Genomic DNA, 16,221 nt, shown 5'->3' with positions numbered 1-16,221 from the left:
AACTCGCATGCTCTGTAGTGTAGTTCCTATTTTCCCTATAGGCCCTGCGCATTGGAATAACATAAACAGCAGTTTAGACGTAGGACTGCGGTCTTCTAGGTCTCTACTGACTATGTTAGACTTAATTTAGGTTTGCGCCAGCTAGCTCAGAGGTCACTGGAAACTTTCTTGACTGAATAGGAAGTGATCAGCTTCCCTGGCTCAGACAAGAAGGGATTCAGCTTCCGACAACCGCATAAACATGACAACTTTGCTCCCTCAGAATAAGAGTCAATCTCTAGAGTCGTCTGAAACAATAGACAGCTATTTCACTCAGTCAGTTGTGCAGATTTAATTTCACCAGGGTGCAGCGAATAGAGACACGGGCGTTTTCAATAAAAGATATTATTTATTGAGCAGTCTTCCTTCTCATGCAAGAGAAATGAATTGCCACAATTGCATGACTTGTTATAACGAAAAGTGCATACAGTTAAAGGAGTATTACGAAATAATACTGTAAAAGCATTGATATGGTTTCTTAGCCATAAGACACTTTAAAATGGATAAAATATATATACATATATACATAAACTAACGTGCTCAACTGGTGCTTCTAAAATATGCCTACCTCGGTGTACCTGACCTAAGCCTAATACGTGGGAAGGAGTAAGTAAGTAGCATTTTAAGTTAAGTAGGTTTTTGTTGCCAAGGATCTGTTTAAGAATTCTCTCTAAGGGTTTAGTCAGCACTGTACCTTGGGAATAGAATGTAGGAGGTCTGGTATCTCCCTCTCAGGACTCGATATACCAGTCACCCGCAAGGGTAGGCTGGAAACGAGGAGCTGGATTTTCTCGGCAGGAGAAAAGACAGCGTCTTTCTCAGCGCGTCAAAGAGGAGGGGCAGAGTCCGTGGGCTCTCGGAAAGTAGATTTGCTGTTCTGCTCCAGAATCACCACCGCGTGTTTGCTTAAGGCAGCGTTGGTATATTTATACCTGAAAGGTGCCGAGTTTGACGTAAGGTTTGGACATAAGACATCAATAAAGATGTCACTAAGAACTGGTCGTACTTACAGTGCTCGCAGGAGTTCTATTACAAATCAAAACAAAGCAAGCAGGGCTTTCCCAGGTTGCTGGGGGTTTGGTGTGTCGAAAGATTTCGGTGTGGTCTCTAGGAATCTAAGGAAGTAGCTTCTGCTTTGTCATGGACTGCAGAGGCGATTTACTGAAAATATGGCTCTGAATATTATGCCATTATAGGGATATGTATTGTTTATAGCCGTATAGGGGCATAAGGTCACAATATTGAATCAGGTTCCTAGATAAAACACATCACCCACTCCACAGTTTTATGTCCATCAATTACTAAAAACTAAGCAAAAAGTTGCATGTGTATTACAACCCATCCCAAAAAACATTTTTGCATTTGAAATGGTGTATGCGAAATACACGGAAAGTTAAAGGTACTGTACGTTTTTAAGCAGTGTAATCATTCAAAAGTTCATCTATAATCAGTTGAACGATTTGCGAAAATTACACATGAAAAAGTCTCTTAATTTCTCGAAAAGAAGGTCGAGACTATTTCATCACATATAAATTAAATTGCTTGTGAGTATGCTAGAGGCTGTGGTAACATATTGTCTCTAGATAATCTAAAAATAGAAGCTCTGTTCTTTATGAATAGTTCTACTCTAAGCAGAGTACAAGTGCAAAAAAAAAGTAAATATTTTGGAATTTTGTAAAAAATAATTTTGTTTCAGGGAAAAATATAGTTCCAAATGTTTTCAGTCGTTTTTGTTTTTCAAATCTGAAGGCCGAATTCAGAGTTCTAGGGAACGCTGTGTGCCGGTTGTTTTAAAGTTATTCTTTTGGTTCAGGAGAGAAGATGACTTCAGATAGATGTGCAAAAAAATAGTCTACAGCTTCAGGTAAAAGTTCAACCAATGATGATAGTGCTGTGACCAGGCAGTCGTGAGATTGATTGCTATCATCGATTTCAGGATCAGCAATGCTCACAGAAGGTCGTACCTGGGTGATTTTGCTCTCATTCCTTGCTTCACTGCCACCACCTAATCGTAGTGCAGAAGTCTCAACGAATGCCGTCATCAGGATTGGTAACCGCTGGGGACAACAAGATGCATGAGCCGTTACAGGACTTAGCAAAGTTTCGATATCCATTGGTACTGCTGTTTGTAGTGTAGGACAGGTGTCTAACACACATTTTTCTCCGCATAGCATACATCGAAGCACAGGTAAGATGCAGGTCTGCCATATAGTTCTGAACAAAAGAAACCAGGTCATATTCAGATCTCTTAGCCGGGCTAATCCAAGGACTTTAGTTATGCGGTCCCGGTAGCGTATTGCTAGGATCGTTTCTTCCATCCTTGCCGGAGTCATGTCTGCGTTTTGGTTTGCCATATCGGGGCAGAAGAGTCAGAAATAAGATTCCTGCTACGAGTCCCAAAAGTAGTGGTAGGCCACCAAAAACCGAATGGACGAAATTGGGAAAGATGCCCAGGACTGCTTCGAAGGGTGTTAACAGTCCCGAAAATCTTTTCTTAAATACATTCGAGATACCACAGGCATCCGACATAATTAGGATTTGGCTTAGCATTTCTGCGAAATGCACAGGGCAATTAGTTGATGAAAGTGTATGTATCTCTGCTGTTGTCCTTGCAACTTGAAGATCATAGGTCTCTTTTGATGACGTGATGGGCAGTGTAGTCTGTAAAAGCACAGACTTCATTCTGTTTAAAGTATCAATTCGTATAGGAGAGATTTTCAACTGAGGCCAAATCGCCGCCTCTGAGTCTCCAGGGCCGGTAGGATACAATGCTTGCATACAGCAAGTGACCATGGAACTGACGCTTAAGAGATATGCTTTCCCTGGCACCATGCCACAACAGCTGTGGTCCGTTATTAGAACGTAACTCCTGTTAGAAAGTTGTCTAAAGAATGGCTCTATCTGTGTTGCAGGTGTGCCATGCTGGTGGCATGAAAGGTTATTTAAAGTCCCCTCACAGGCCCCATGTAAATTAATACCCTGACACAGAAGTATACCGCTTAGTGAATGTTTACAATTATTACCACTAAGAAGTACATTCTGGTTTTTGTCATTATAACGTGTGTATAATGTAATTTCCATGTTGACTTAATGTACGCTTTACCCAACTTTTCTTACTGGCCTGCTGGTATATACTCTTGGCATTTTTTGAATTGGAAAGTTGTTATCGGAATTGTGATAATCCCGTGTATTATCCATTCAATGACAGGTCTTTCTGACATTGTCAATGGTAATCTCTCAAGTTTTTCAATGCTCAGAATCGTATAGTCTGCTCCTTTCTGTGCCAAACTGATTTGTTTATCAGTAAGGTTAAAGATAGAGAACAATGACGTTGTGTTGATTAAACGCCAAGGCACATAGCCTGACCGCAGGTTTTGCAACGTCCAGGCTAGCTGTACAATAGAACGCAATTGGGACTGACCATGCTGTAACATTAGCAAGTCCTGATCTATTATATCTATAGCAGATGATACAATACTGTCCAGTGAATATATTCTGGAGGACAGAGTCATTAACACGTTGTCCACAACAGAAAGTGATTTTTTCAAATTAATACGATCAATTTCTCATATTTTCTCTGCTGTCTCAATTTGAGTCACTTCCCATGCCTCGTTGTAAGCAGCGTATATACTGGCAGCTATGAAATGTTTTTGATGCTGTTTGTGTGGTCCCATTATGAAATCGCACAAGTCAGCACCATCTTTAGGTAAAGACAAGTGTTGCTTAATTTGTGCCAGTGTGGATGTTTGTAGTTATTCAAGGCATCATTTCCCTACACTGTATGTTGTTACAATCCCTGGATGTTGTCTCTTGGAGTATCTAGGGTCTAGTCTGATCATTTTTAACCCCTGCATTTTGTTCAGGAATCTAGCTTGACATTTATTTGTGTCTGTTGGCCAGATTAACTACTTTTTCCATTCAGGATGTGTTATATTTTGATGTAGAATTTGTGATACGTCTATCTCAATATCTGTGGTTGTGTTATCAGGTGTTGGCTTTGGAATAGACGGTTTGTTTAAATCTTTGATTTTGGCTAGGCCAAAACAGGAAGTTTGTTGAAGGGTGTCATTCAAGAACATTATTTGTTCTGGGATCATGCAGGCTCAAAATAATGCTTCTAGGCCTTGTACCTGCCATTCTTTTGTACCCCAGATGGTTTTTGTTTCAATGTTGTTTCTCCAGAAATCAAAACCAAATGTAATCATATTTTTCATAAAATGCTTCTGAATATATCAATTTAGTATTTGTCAGCATAGTTTTTGTCCCTGTTTTATCTAACAGTTTATAATAAAATGTTTCTGTATCACTTGTGTTAAACCCTAAGAAGTATTGTAATTTCTCATAGAATGTTTTTGAACTGCTTTTAGGTGGAGTTGCACAATGTTACCATTGATTATATTTAAAAACATTTCCAGGTTGAGCAGATTTATGTAAATAGTGGTCTGCATAATGGGTATAGCAATACAACTGTTCATAATTCGGTGAACCTTGCAAATAATCATATTCTGTAAATTTTGCTGACATAACTAAATCTGACATCATAATACTTATGCTTTCAAAGTCCCAATCATCAGAGAATGTACTTGGTTTTACAAAGTCACTTAATGGGACCTTAAACTGATGAGGATATTTCAAGAGTTCGACCGGTCCATATATTTCGTAATCTGTTTTGTCCCAAACTACCCCGCCGGGTATTGGAATGGCTGTGACATTCACTGATGATAGTTCTCTTTTCTTGATGTGAGATGACTTGTGTGGCTTCAGAACTAAGTTGATGTTCTGACTTGCTGTGTCCATTGTACTGTATTTTCCTTCAATGAATCTTCCCAAACAAAGTACCATGATGAGCCAAAGCAGGAGGAAAAATACCCCTAGCACAATCCAAAATACTAACCATGGAGAAATAAGATAGGTTTCTTTGAGTTGATGAAAGAGTTCTGTTGCTTTGTCTTTAAAAGTCTTTGTTGCTGGCGTTACTTCAGGCTCGCTTTGATCTTCAGAAAAGTTATCGAAATTGATGAAGTAGCCAGATGCAGTTCTGTCAATTGGTGGAATTGTTTTTTCAATTTTCCTTTCATTAGCATATTCTGATGCTACATCATTGTAGGCTGGTGTTTCTTGACGAACTGTTTCAATTTGGGTTTCCAGAGGCACAAGTTCCATGACATTGTTATTGCATAGACCTTTTCTATTCACTGTAGGTTTTTCAAATGTGATTAGTCTTTCAGTCTGAACCTCTTGGATTGTAGCAAATTTTGGTATTCTGCTATTTCTTGGGAGTTCACCGGGCCTACAACTTATTATTGGCCACATGATTGTGGTTTTACCAGGTCGATGGATACAACTTGGTTCTCCTTTTTACCAGCAAGGGGCAGTAGTACAACTGATCTTGTTCCGTTGATTGCTAAGACAGGTACTGCTTTTCTGTAAGAAGGCCCAAATTCCTTCTTCACCGCTATTTTCTCTCTGACCAGATCCCCAATCTTTGGAATCCAGACAGGTCTTGCTGGGACAGGTGGTGTGTCGTCAGCGGTTGTTGGCTGCTGTTTTAACTTTATGTTGCTCAGAGCTTTTCTTGTTTCATTTAAGTCCTGTAAAACAGCCAAACGATCTTTGATGTCAAAGCATGTTTTCTTATCTTTTACCACTGAAGCATGACTATCTAAGTACTGAACATACATTCTAGTTCCGAACAATAGTTCGTACGGGCTGAAACCTTTTCGAGAATTTCTTGGCAAGTTATTTAGACTACGTTGGACACTTGTTAAATGATGGACCCACCCATCACCCGAACCTAATACCTTTGCCGTTATAGATTGCTTTCTGTCTCGTTTTTTTCTTTCCACAACCCCGTTTCCCTCAGGATGGAAGGGACAAGAGAACCGCAACCCAATTCCCATGCTGGTCATGGCCTCCTTATAAGCTTGAGAGCTAAAAGCAGGACCCTGGTCAGAATGAAGCATGGCAATTGGGTATGTGCCGATAAAGACTCGCAAATCTTTTATAACAGTTCTGGCATCAGCCGAGCGCTGGAGCCACATTTTTAAGTGAACATAGTCTTAAAAGTAATTAATAGGACGCTGGATTACATATATAGATAGCCTTCTGCTACCTACAGAAATGGCCATGGCATTACCCCGGTTGGCTCGGTACTGCGGTCTCTGTTGCAGTCTGGACAGCTCTTTGCAAATTTATAATGTTGCAGGCTCATCCCCGGCCACCAGTATTCTGATTGTAATTCTGTCAGAGATTCCTTCATCTGTTTGTGCCTTGGACCTTCACCCATGTGTGCGTCTGCTATTAATAAGATTCTCCGGTTCGTGTTTGGAATTACCCTATCCCCCACTCCAGGGATTCGAGCAAAAGGAACGGAGTTTGCATCAATTATGTATGTATAATAGAGTGGATAGTTCACAGGTAGTGCTGCACAGTTGCCTTTTGAAGATGTTTTTACCACCAGCATGGTTTCCCCGTCTATGTATTTTTCTGAACGCTTTTTTGTGGCTACGGAAGCCGGTTTAGCTGCTTCTGCTGTGGCTGCATTAGCCAATGAATTCCCTGCAACGTGATCGCCATCACCTGTTTCCAAATAATTTTATGCTTGATTGTGGCACCTGTGTCATCTTTGTAATCATTTTGAACCCAGTTCTGCAAATCCTTATTGTAAGATTTGACACAGAAATGCGAATCGCACACTATTAGTGTCGGGAATTCACGTTCTGCCTTTTCAAGCGCCATCTTTAAAGATCTGATTTCAGCTCACTGACCAGAACGGTTTCTCAGTGATTACGTTTTTGTAATTTTTGGGCTGAATTTAGCGCAGAGCCAGCGACCTTTAACAATTGCGCAGGCTGCATTGTAGGATTTATCATCTACATTGTAGTGCTGTACAAATCTGTCTGTATAGATTATGCAAGAGTATTGTTGGAGTGGCAGAATTTCGATTGGCAGAGGATATTCTTCATATTTTAAATCATTCAGTTTTTTCATGTTCGGGACAAAATAGTATGTCACGTCTTCTGCAGCAAGAGAATTTTCCCACTGTATCCATTTCGGATCTAGTGCCACTGTTTTTAGATTTACTGGGCTGAATAGCGCCTCGAAGGCTGATTCTGCTGTGAAAACAGTTATTCTTTTGCCTTGGGCTAGGGCTCGTTCTCTTGCTACAGCAGTTTGAACTGCCTTTACAGTATTTTCTGTATGACTGAATGTTTTTTCCACTTGTGTGTACAAGTGTGATTTGTAAGCTATTGGTACCGTTTCTCCCTCATTAGAGGTCAGGTACGTGAATCCGCATCTTCCTGGGATGACCCGGATTACAAGGTTGCGTGTATTGTCACGTGTTTCTAATTTTGTTTTAGCTAACATGTCTGTTTGTAGTGATCTCAAAATTTCTGTGTGTTTTTGAGTCCAGTTGATTGGTTTAAAACCAGGTTTTATTAATTCGTAGAGAGGTTTAACTCTCTCTGCATAATTCAGAATGTAAGTTCTTCTGAAATTCAGGAAGCCTAGAATCGATTGTAAGTTCTTCAGCGTTTTTGGCGCTTGGAGTACAGCGCACTTCTCTACGAAGTTGTCTGCTAGGCTTTACCCTTCACTTGATAATTTGTATCCTAAAAATAAGACAGTTAGATGGACAATTTGTGACTTTTTAAAGTTGAATTTGTAACCCTCTGCTGCGAACCCAAGTATTATGGTGTTCACTCATTTCAAGTGAGTATCTAAGTCGTCGTCTGTGAGATAAATGTCATCGACATAAGATAATGCCTCATCATCATACATTTGTAGTAACTCTGTTACTCTGGCTGAGAATAATCCTGGGCTGTTCTTGAATCCCTGTGGGAGCCTACAGAAATTTTTCTGTGACCCCATTATTGAGAAAGCGGTCAAGTACCTGCTTTCTGGTGCAATATTTTGACAAAAGAACCCATTAGAAATGTCTAATGTTATTTTGTATTTTTTGCGAACTATGTTATTCATTAGTGCCGCACTGTGCGAATTTTGTACAGCAAATGTTTTACAAAATGAGTTAAGGTGTCTGTAGTCCAAGACTAGACGATATGAATCATCTGGTTTGGAGACAGAAAACAAAGGATTGTTCATTTGAGAGGTGCATGTTTCGATCACCCCTTGGTATTCAAGTTGATCTAAGATCTCCCTGACCTGTTTTTTAGCTTCTTGCTTAATTGGGTACTGCCTTTGTGCAGTAGGTTGACATTTTAACTGGATTTTGTGAGGAGGAGAGTCCTCATCCCATCCTACATGATTCTTATGTAATGCAGGAGCTTGAGCTACTGCCCATTTTCTTGCACATATATATATTTAGTTTGAATTGGAATATGATTTGAGAAGGCAGGCATAATCATTTCTTCGCCATGGAAGCACTCCCTGACAAACTCTGGGGGCCAATCTTTCTCAGCTAACAGGATGTCATAGCCTTTTGAGAGGTTATCCCAAAACAGACCCCTTATTTTCCTAGTCTTATCTCCCTCTGTACGCAATGTTATTTTGTATATTTTATGAGGTTCGCTAACTCTGGTATCTGCAGTATCCACTTGAATGTATTCATTTGTGTCCACTGTCTCAAGATGATTCATCAGGATCTTGCGAGCTATGCTGATTTCTGCTGCGCTGTCTAGCATCATCTGTGCCAACTCTCCGTTTTTCAGCTGTGTTCTCAGTATCCTCGGCATGTTTGATTACTTTAATACTGGCTACCTTCTTTCTTGGAAATTGTAATTTTTTACTTTGAGCAGGTTCCTTGTCTTTGGACTTGGCGTGCTCTTTCCTGTGTTCTGACCGTCCTCTTCTTTCCGATTTCTGCGAAAAAGATCGAGAGGGACGTGTATCATTATCTTGATATCTATCAGGCTTTTTCAAATTATCCCTATTTCTAAGGTTGTATCTTTTTTAAGAGGGCTCCCTTTGGGGAGGCTGGTGTTCTCGATTCGGAGTTCTTTCCGCCGAGGAGACCTTCCTCTGGACTGGAAACCTTTTTCTTTGGGAATGGATTGTTTATTTCCATCCCAGCTCTTTTTAGGAGTGTTTAGATTATTTTTAATAAATACTTTTTCAGGATTTTCAAGTAGTTGGGGTTTTACCTGTTTCCCACCCAAACTATCTCTACCTAGTTCTTCAAAGCATTTCTCTATGATTCTGGCAAGCTCAATAGGTTGATCTGTTATATCTGTTTCTTTCAATTTTTGGCGGATTGCCACAGATGCTGCTTCTCCTTTTATGTTGGCTAGTAATATAGCCGAGATCTGCTTGAAGTCTTTCAGTAATTTCATACCAAGAGTTAAAGCAGGTTCTGGACCGTATTCATTCTGAATTTGTTTTAGCACATCTGGCATTACCGCCATGGACGGAACACCATGTGTTTTTGTGTAAATGGAAGCAAAGACTGTGCCCCAAGTGTCACAGTCCTCCACATGTGGTGCGACCCCCATTGGAAGGCATATAGTCAGAATTCTGTGTTTCTCAATAGGGGTAGTGTTCAGGAATACTGCCTCTATTTGAGTTATTTTCTGTACCAGCCAGAATGGAATTTGTTCCTGTTTTGCGGGTGTTTTCCCCAGACATGAATGTATGTTCTGTGGTGTAATTTTATTTGTGTTCCCCTGATGAGGGGTCAGTTGTGGAATATTAACAGCTAGTTAGACTGTTGCAGTCCGCATTACATATTGGACTAATCGTCTGTGAATTTTAATCAGTAATTTTAGCTGTGCTAAAAGTTCTTCGTGTGACATTTTATCAATGTCTGGATGTGGTGTGTAGCTGGCTAGAACCGGGCATGTTGCTCCTGGTCTACCTAATGGACCGAGCCTGGTGATGTGATCATTATGTTTTAGGGCGCCTTTAAACCAGAGCAGGTGCTCTTGGTAATTTAGTGGTATTTCAATATCCTCGAAAGGAAGTACATTCATCTGGTGGTTCCTCTATTTTGTAATAGTGGAATTCATGTGTTGTAGCGTTTGCCGCTGGAAAGTATATCCATGAATAGAATACCTCTGTCTGCCGATTTTCGTGTGCCTCTATCATGAAAATTACTGTACCACCTTGTGATGTCAGTCCGTTTTCTATACGTTTTAAAGTTATAGTTTTTCTTATGTTTGCCGGGATGATAATTGCACCCGGTTCATTAAACCCTGTAACATCAAAACCCCGTTGAATCGCATCTACTGCGGTTTCATCGGTTTCTTTGTTGTCGCCATGTTCTGACATTTAATGAAAGTTTGCAGAGCAGGTTTCAAGGAGACAAAGATTAGGTGCACAATATTTCGGAACACTGTATCCTTCAACGTTGACTAAACCAAAAACTCTACATAGGAATCTCTTCCTACTAAGTTCCGGCGGATTTTAACCTTTCACCCACTCCAGACATCTATTGGAGTATTTACGGGAGAAAGGGTCTGTGTGAAAAAGCATGACTGAGTTACTCTAACGTCTTGCGTTAGTTTTATCGCCTTTCCAAACGTTGGGCGCCATGTAGTGTAGTTCATATTTTCCCTATAGGCCTGCACATTGGAATAACATAAACAGCAGTTTAGATGTAGGACTGCGGTCTTCTAGGTGTCTACTGACTATGTTAGACTTAATTTAGGTTTGCGCCAGCTAGCTCAGAGGTCACTGGAAACTTTCTTGACTGAATAGGAAGTGATCAGCTTCCCTGGCTCAGACAAGAATGGATTCAGCTTCCGACAACCGCATAAACATGACAACTTTGCTCCCTCAGAATAAGAGTCAATCTCTAGAGACGTGTGAAACAATAGACAGCTATTTCACTCAGTCAGTTGTGCAGATTTAATTTCACCATGGTGCAGAGAATAGAGAGACGGGCGTTTTCAATAAAAGATATTATTTATTGAGCAGTCTTCCTTCTCATGCAAGAGAAATGAATTGCCACAATTGCAAGACTTGTTATAACGAAAAGTGCGTACAGTAAAAGGAGTATTACGAAATAATACTGTAAAAGCATTGATATGGTTTCTTAGCCATAAGACACTTTAAAATGGATAAAATATTTATACATATATACATAAGCTAACGTGCTCAACTGGTGCTTCTAAAATACGCCTACCCCGGTGTACCTGACCTAAGCCTAATACGTGGGAAGGAGTAAGTAAGTAGCAGTTTAAGTTAAGTAGGTTTTTGTTGCCAAGGATCTGTTTAAGAATTCTCTCTAAGGGTTTAGTCAGCACTGTACCTTGGGAATAGAATGTAGGAGGTCTGGTATCTCCCTCTTAGGACTCGATTTTCCAGTCACCCGCAAGGGTAGGCTGGAAACGCCAGAGCTGTTTTTTCTCGGCAGGAGAAAAGACAGCGTCTTTCTCAGCGCGTCAAAGAGGAGGGGCAGCGTCTGTGGGCTTCTCGCTTCTGCTGGGCTCTCGGAAAGTAGATTAGCTGCTCTGCTCCAGAATCACCACTATGTGTTTGCTTAAGGCAGCGTTGGTATATTTATACCTGAAAGGTGCCAAGTGTGACGTAAGGTTTGGACATAAGACGTCAATAAAGATGTCACTAAGAACTGGTCATTCTTACAGTGCTCGCAGGAGTTCTATTACAAATCAAAACAAAGTAAGCGGGGCATTCCCAGGTTGCTGGGGGTTTGGTTTGTTGAAAGAACTCAGTGTGCTCTCTAGGAATCTAAGGAAGTAGCTTCTGCTGTGTCATGGACTGCAGAGGCGATTTACTGAAAATATGGCTCTGAATATTATGCCATTATAGGGGTATGTATTGATTATAGCCGGATAGGGGCATAAGATCACAATATTGAATCTAGTTCTTAGATAAAACACATCAGCTCAATGGGAGGCAAATGCCATTTGCAGTCTTTTTTTTCTCTTTAGTGCATGCCCCGTTGATGTGTAGAGGAAATACACTACTATCCTCTATTTCCATGAACCAAAAGCAGGTCAATGGATCAGGAAGTTTTCTAGCCTCTTCTCCCAACTTGGTCCTGCGTAAGCCTAAAGGGCTATGTGAGAAACAAGAATGGGAACTGCAGAATGTAAACCCGCTTACCCGCATTTCTTTTCTGATTTTATCACAGCCTGACTATTGCACAGGGGTTGCAGGGCCAAAGCCAGGGTTCCCAAATGGCAAGCCAGGGGTCATAGCTGCAACCCTAAATTGACGTCCATGAGGAAGGGAGAGCCAGGCTCTGCAGTAGATTTCAAATGATGTTCTTTGATTCAGAGAAGTTACTGGAAAGGGACCTGGGCACATGCCACGAAGCAGACAGGGCTGTTAGCTACTAAATAAAGAATCGGGTAACATTTTGATAGACGTACTTTGTGCTTGAATATAAATATTCCTTTTTTAGTAAAAGCAAGTATTTGGCTAAAAAATCATTTATTGCTGCAGCTGAACATATTTTGAGGTGTGGGCTAATGTTCACACCCCTATGTATCCTCCGCCTTGAGAAGCGTGTTTGACCCACACTACCACTGAGAGTCAAGCGCTGAAGGGATACTTGGCTTAGTTGCTCAGGATCTATACTTAACTGGTATAGAAAAGTAGGATCTGCTTCTAAGTTAACCCACACTTTTTGCCTGTTGCTAAGCTGTTATCAACTAGCCTGACTGGGATCTTGCTAATTAAGTCCCCAGGTATGGTATGATTCAAAGCACTGGAAGAGCCCTCCGTTAGACTCTCAGTGTTCCTGGTGCCAACCTTCTAGATCCGGACAGCACAAAATGGTTGCTGCTGACCATAAACACAAATCTGCCAAGCTCGAGCAGGGGAAGGAAGAACAAAAGTCATCCTTGCCAGCGCCACTGAGTCTGCAAGGGGCGGCACATTTGGCGCCTCCTTGCATAGTCCAGTTTAAACCAGCTCTGGGAGCCATTGGCTTATGCTCTGGTTTGATACTGGACAAAGGACATGGAAGTAACCTCCCCTCTGTCCAGACCCTCCCCCTGGAGGGTCCCCTGAATTGTCCCAACCCTTTCTTTAGGGTACTTAAGGGCTTACCTGTGGGTGGAATCTTTGATTTGTTGTGGGACAAGAATCAGATCAAACACCACTTCTTCTTCTATTGTCTGGGCACTCAGGAGTTCGCTGGACTTTCTTTGGGCTTCACTTTGTCTCTCTTCCAGTCTGCTGCATTGTCTGTGCCCGTGCACCATACAGGAACCTTCCAAGGCCTGTGGGCATCAAAGACACCTGAAGGAATCTCCCTTGAAGTGAAGGAGTCCCTTCCCTGCATTCACAGGCACCGCAACTAAGTTGACCGGTCTGCTGATCCTGAGCTCCTCCAGACTCTGAAAGGTTCTGCAACACAGGTGGTGGTTTTCCACAGCTTCCAAAGCCTGCTGTGAACTCTTAAAAAGTCTGAAGCCAGTATTCTTCATGGGGGGCTGCAATAACAGCCTCCCAAGACGGCGCAGAAGTACGCCGGGAGACACCGATGGACAGAGCGGTGCTCCTCTAACCTGAGCTGTAGCCATGCGCTATCACCACAACGAGTAGATTAAGTAAACTGGAATCTACAGGTGATACAACTTTTAATTTCTCACTATTAAGCAGTAGCAACCATCTGGTCCTGATGAAAGCAGTGGCATAATTGCACTTATGCTGAAACATGTTGACCCCTATTGCCAACAGATATTATGTTAAATCTATTTTTTCCTCACACACTTTTTAGATTTGGGCGAACTGAGAGAAATTATTAAAATGTGTCTTCTATTCAGTTCTATCCAATTTTAATACTATTTTCACGTTTATTTTGCACTGCTATTCAGTTACCACCCACATTTATAATTTTCTGTACTACCCATTTTTCTCATACACAACTCAATGGTTTAGGTCCAGCCTCAACAATACCTGTAGGCTGTGGACATTCTCTTCTGGGTAAGAGAACCCATATGATGTAAAAGGGTGGTACAGAGTGGCAACTGATGGGAACATTTCACCCATACCCTTGAGTTTTGCCCACTTATTCATGTTACACATATATACACAATTGGGCTTTTCTCTTTTTCTTTCTTTTTCTCTACTGCTAAAAATTAGTTGTGCTTTGGATGGTTTTCTTAGTTGAGTCTCAGTTTTGCTCTTTGACCCCTAGATATTGTTTGTTGTTAGTGCAATAACAGAACCCCTGTGCACCACATCAACTTGCAGTTACAAAGGCTTGTTGGCTTCCTTCCACCAAGATATTTGGGCTCCAAGTAACCCAACCCGCAAGCTCCTCCAGTGTCCAAAGTCTTTGTCCACATCGCATTGCTTGCACTGTGGCCTGCTTCGTTTGGTGAGCTGTTTGAGGTCCTCTTGCAACTCCAGTGTCTCCAGCCTGTGGGTCCTGTTGAGGGACATCTTTGTTTCTTTTGAGCTCCCCTAGTTGCTTGGGGCCTGCCCTGACTCCCCTGGACCCTGCTGGTGCCGACATTGCACCTTCTTCGACTTCTGTGGTGGTTGTCTTTGACAAGGATTGTTGATTCTCCCGCCGGATACCGACCCCTCAGCAGTCGACATCCTCCATGAGATGGCTCTTGCATGGCTCCTGGTCTGCCTTAGCATCGCCTGGTCCTCACAGCTGCAGAGTCAAGGTCTTTGTCAATTCTCCTGCAACATCTGACATCGGAAGGCATTCGTCTTCTAAGTCTCCTAGTCACTCCAGAGTGATATAGACTCTGTCCCCTCAGCTTTAGGTACCTCTCATCTAGAATCCACCTTCGGATTACGCGGAAACATTCTCCTTCTTTAGCAGAGGCACTTTCCTGAAGACCTCCATTGGGTTTGATGGTGGTTTCCGATACCACTTCACACGTGTACACCCAGCTTCCCTGGTGTAAGTAACATGGGTACCTGGGTATCAACAGGTGGGGTGTCTCTCCAATATTCAGTCTTCTGTGGGGTTTCTTCAAGTTCCACAGGAAAGGGTCCTTAATCTTTAAAACTCCAACTGCGATTTACACGGTGATTTGTACAGTGCCAGCGGTCGTATTCGCAAACTGCACACGCTCTCTGTGGGGTTCCTAGTCACTCTCCTTGGGTGGTTTCTTTGGTCCCCAGCACTTCTACGTCCAATTGGCATTGTCTTGACCTGAGTCTTGGTTCTTATACCACTTACTTAGATCATGGTTTAGTCCCCCCCACACCCCACGTGTCCAAAGTGTATTCTATGCTATTCACTGTATTTCTTTGCAAAGAATTGTGTGCATTGTGCATATCTCCGAGTTGGAGATATTTGTATGTGATAGAGAGAATTTTATAATAAATACATATTTTTATAAATAACTTGTGAGGTTCTTTTCACTTAATCTATACATATAGGATTGCATTCTGGTAAAACAATCTGCTTTACACTCCTTCTGGACTAAGCCTGGAGGATGCTCTCAACAGCTACATCTTAGAGAGCTTTCTAGAGTTGTCTAAGACCTCTTAAATCACCATAAGGGTTGTCTTGACTAGTGCAGATTGCCCACATACGTAAGTGGACATCATATACCATGCCAGCTTCTCACAACTGAGCCCTGGTACATCAGAATTAAAAGGCCTCAATCCCTACTGTTGGGCCCAATAGCTCCTGCTTGCCCCGTGGCACTTTGAACGGGGCTCTGGAAATATCTACAAAAGCAATCCATTGAAGTCAACATGAGCGGGGGAAAGATGGCGGCCGGCTGTTGAAACCGGTCGGGAGCTCTGTGCCTGAGCTCTATGTGCGGCACTGTGCGGAGAGGATGCTCTTGAAGAATGGTGACTTGCGATATTTACGGCATAGTCACGGCTTAATAAGAGTATGATTTAACTGCTGATGTGGCCGAATTTGCTCTTAGCTCAACGGGAAGTCTCTGCCTTCAATTAAACTTCGGAGTTAAGAACCCTCGGCTTTTTCTGAACGGAGCGCCGCAGTGCTCTAAAAAAGACTGTCTCCTACCTGCAGCGTTATCATTTTTGTTGGAAGAGGTCTTCGATCTCTCCATGCTGACCCCATTCAGCGCCCAAGTTCCCGATCCAGCCCCCGCTGTTGTAGCAGAGGCATTGAGTTCTTCGAAACCGAGCCATCTTATCGGTGATTCGGCGCTCCACACAAGCGCAGACGCCGGAAAGTGGGAGGCAGCGCTGCAAGCTCGGCGAAACTGCAGGAGAGCAGTGAGTCGGTGTTCATTTTGTGTAAGAGGTAAGGCGAGGGGGGTTGAAGTGTTTAGAAGTCGGGCGTGGCTCCTTGGGGGGTCCGTT

The 16,221-nt window shown here is 42.1% G+C and overlaps 1 protein-coding gene across 1 annotated transcript; it reads right to left on the bottom strand.

Annotated features, from left to right (window-relative positions):
• Nucleotides 1–4,422: 4,422 nt before the first annotated feature.
• Nucleotides 4,423–5,352, bottom strand: LOC147727790 (uncharacterized). The gene has a single exon (XM_086963686.1). The coding sequence runs from the start codon at nucleotides 5,350–5,352 to the stop codon at nucleotides 4,423–4,425; it is 930 nt and encodes a 309-aa protein (XP_086819812.1).
• Between the last annotated feature and the right edge of the window lie 10,869 nt (nucleotides 5,353–16,221).

This window comes from Lissotriton vulgaris, chromosome 3_1 (assembly GCF_964263255.1).
Source record: "Lissotriton vulgaris chromosome 3_1, aLisVul1.2, whole genome shotgun sequence".
Taxonomy (NCBI): Eukaryota; Metazoa; Chordata; class Amphibia; order Caudata; family Salamandridae; genus Lissotriton; species Lissotriton vulgaris.
The sequence above is the reverse complement of the archived record's forward strand: the minus strand, read 5'-3'. Positions and strand labels throughout refer to the sequence as shown.

Coding starts and splice junctions, on each gene's coding strand:
- LOC147727790 (XM_086963686.1), bottom strand. CDS start 5,352: ATGTGGCCAATAATAAGTTGTAGGCCCGGTGAACTCCCAAGAAATAGC.